This window comes from Anopheles bellator, chromosome X (genome assembly GCF_943735745.2).
Source record: "Anopheles bellator chromosome X, idAnoBellAS_SP24_06.2, whole genome shotgun sequence".
Lineage (NCBI taxonomy): Eukaryota > Metazoa > Arthropoda > Insecta > Diptera > Culicidae > Anopheles > Anopheles bellator.
The window spans coordinates 11,496,835-11,499,691 of NC_071287.1; the positions used below are offsets into that span (position 1 = coordinate 11,496,835).

General features: G+C 37.5%; 1 protein-coding gene across 4 annotated transcripts; it reads right to left on the reverse strand.

The window, feature by feature from the left end:
- Positions 1-671: 671 nt before the first annotated feature.
- Positions 672-1,709, reverse strand: LOC131213565 (protein stunted-like). 4 transcript variants are annotated; one of them, XM_058207633.1, is made up of 5 exons: positions 1,609-1,709; positions 1,447-1,506; positions 1,238-1,368; positions 911-946; positions 672-759 (listed from the first exon to the last, which is right to left on the reverse strand). In XM_058207633.1, exons 2-4 carry the CDS (start codon positions 1,473-1,475, stop codon positions 936-938), a joined length of 171 nt encoding a protein of 56 aa, XP_058063616.1. In that variant the 5' UTR covers positions 1,476-1,506; positions 1,609-1,709; the 3' UTR covers positions 672-759; positions 911-935. The 4 variants fall into 4 exon arrangements, with proteins under 4 accessions (XP_058063616.1, XP_058063614.1, XP_058063612.1 ...); XM_058207631.1 differs by having other exon boundaries at positions 898-946; XM_058207629.1 differs by lacking the exon at positions 911-946.
- Positions 1,710-2,857: the final 1,148 nt, after the last annotated feature.

The window sequence follows — 2,857 nt, forward strand, 5'->3', positions numbered from 1 at the left end:
AACTTCAAGCGTTAAACTAACTAAATAAACTTTATATCGTGTCGCTAAAATCAAAGTACGGCCTATTTCAAAGAAAGACACATTCCTATACATTCCCCATCCCATACATGAAATGCATCATAATTTATTAAAGCAGACGAACACATTCAAACCTCCCGTTGATAGAGCAGTCAGTAATAAGGTTACTCAGCGTTTGTTGCCGAATAAGAACAAATTCAATATCTTTGAAGACGGTCAGAGCCAACATTTTAGTGATTTTTATTTTCAATGAAATAATCTATATCTTTTTACTTTCGATAAAACGCCTTGGTTTCGAAGTAACCGGCAGAGATTGAAGTGTCGTCTGCACGGCACCAATTAATTGCTGGAAATATATGATTTAGCCATACACATAGATGACCATTTTGGTATTTTTGCTTCTGATAAAAGTCACGTAGAATTGGAATGCGTATTTGTACTGAATTTTTAAGTGTTTCGTCGACGTGTTTAACCGGCTCAACTCAACAGGTTAAATACGGCCCGGTCCGTTATTTTAAGATAAAAAAAAACGCCAGACGTTACTTCGAAAGTGATAAATTAATCAAAATACTGGATTTTTACTGTAATGTTTGGGTATGAGGTATGTTGTAATGGGTATGTTTCTTTCATGAAAACATTCTAACATGGTTTGGTGTGTCAAACAGCATACATGGTTTATTCATATTACTTGATTTACTAGAGCCATGTATATTTCTGCGTTGTTCTACTCGTTGATAATTTCTGTAAAAAAATAAGACTTTTTAATATACGTTTTCAGTTTTTCGAAAGTGCAGGATAGACATGCAAATAAACGAGTTAGACAAACGGAATTATTAATATTTGGATGCACGCAAACTTCGAATTGCAAACATTGTTTACCTTTACCACTTACGAGTAATCATAATGCCATAGTATTCTTATTTTTCATCTGAAATGGTAGTCGGTGAAAGACTTTCAGTCAAGTAACATACACTTTCCACTGTCTCTTACGAAAAGCTATTATTGATAGCAAGCGGGTGTAATATTACATTACTGTGCATCAAAACCAAAGATTCGATCCACACCGCTGGCACTAGTTTTCCTTATCTATAACTGTTTCGTCCATTATTAGAAACGGAACGAACAGCCATAAGAATGCATCTTGGATAATATATCGGTGAAAATAAGCATGGAAAAAACTCGTTTTTGTTCCCAAACCCCTCTCCGGAATGGTACTTACTCTCTGGCCTGCCACCCTGCCACTTGGTAAATTTGATGTGCGAATCATCCCGCCGGACGGCTTGTGCTCTAGCATCCGGCTTCAATGCCTTGCGAAGTAAGCGTGCTGCGATGTTGGAATAATTGATATAACTACAAGATATGATACATTTTGACAAATCAGGTTATGTAATCTATGTATCCGCGCGCAGCTTGCACAATGCCACTCACTTCAAACCAGCTGCTCTCCACGCGGCCATTGTGATGTCGTGTTCGTAAAGTTCTCTGTCGCTGTGCAAAAAGAAGTAAGGATCAATATCATTTTTACTGTTTTATCTGCACGTCATTCTAGAGCACATAATAAACGAAAATTTTCCAACAGAACAAAGCTACCTTGCACTATAATCACCTGCCGCACAATGTCAATGCTGATTTGTGTTTCAACGTTTTGACAAATTTAACACGGTACTGCGACGCCAGACGAAGCGCAAATCGGACCGCAAAAACGTCATTTCGTTTGCGCTTCGGATGACAGCAAAAATATAAAAACGAATGTCAAACGTGTTTACATTCGCGATTTTAGCCCGAGAAAACCGAAACAGAAGAAAAATAAATTGATTTCTGTTTTTTTTTGGTTTATTCGATTTTGTTTCTATACCAGCAAATAGGAACTTATATTATCCTATGTTTGCAAACAAAGCGTTTGCTAACGGGTTTTGCTGTCGGATTTGCGGTCTGTCGACACACAAACGTATTGAAAGAAACGCAGCAGTTTGGCATTAATCTGAAATGACAAAAACATAACGTTGCGCTTCGTCTGGCGCCGCAGGTAATTCATTGATACTGGGGGGCTACATGAGGCGTAAAAACTAGCGTAAAATTATTGTAATGCCAAACCGTTTACGCTTCGTGTGGCAACAAAAATATAGAAACGAAATGTGAAACGTGTTTACGTTCGTGTTTTTGGTCCGAGAAAATATAAATAGAAGAGAAATAAATTGATTTCTGAATATTTTTTTCTGCTTTCTCGATTTTGTTGCTACACCAGCAAATAAGAACTTAAATTATCCTCTGTTTGTAAGCAAAGCGTATGAAAAAAGTATTTACGCTCAGGTTTACGCCTCAGCCGACCCGTAAACGTTTTGACAGAGGCGCAGCAGTTTGGTATTAATCTGTAATATCAAAAACATTACGTTACGCCTAATGTAGCCCCCCAGATACTCATTTATAAAGAGACCCTAAACCAACTAATCGAAAATCTAACTGGGAGGCCACACGAAGCGAACAAACTAACGTAAAATTGATTTGTAATGCCAAACTGTTTATGCCTCGGCCAAAACGTTTACGGGTCGGCCGAGGCGTAAACCCGAGCGTAAATACTTTTTGCATACGCTTTGCATACAAACAGAGGATAATATAAATTCTTATTTGCTGGTATAGCAACAAAATCGATAAAAACCGAAAACAATATTCATGAATCAATTTATTTCTCTTCTATTAATATTTTCTCGGACCAAAAACACGAACGTAAACACGTTTCACACTTCGTTTTCGTATTTTTGCTGCCACACGAAGCGTAAACGGTTTGGCATTACAAATAAATTTTACGCTAGTTCTTATGCTTCGTGTGGCCTCCCAGTAA

Bases quoted from the DNA above. Each gene is read 5' to 3' on its own strand.
- LOC131213565 (XM_058207629.1), bottom strand. From the start codon at position 1,475: ATGGCCGCGTGGAGAGCAGCTGGTTTGAA. The intron at 1,369-1,446 runs GTGAGTGGCATT...CATATCTTGTAG, and splicing joins TGGAGAGCAGCTGGTTTGAA to TTATATCAATTATTCCAACA.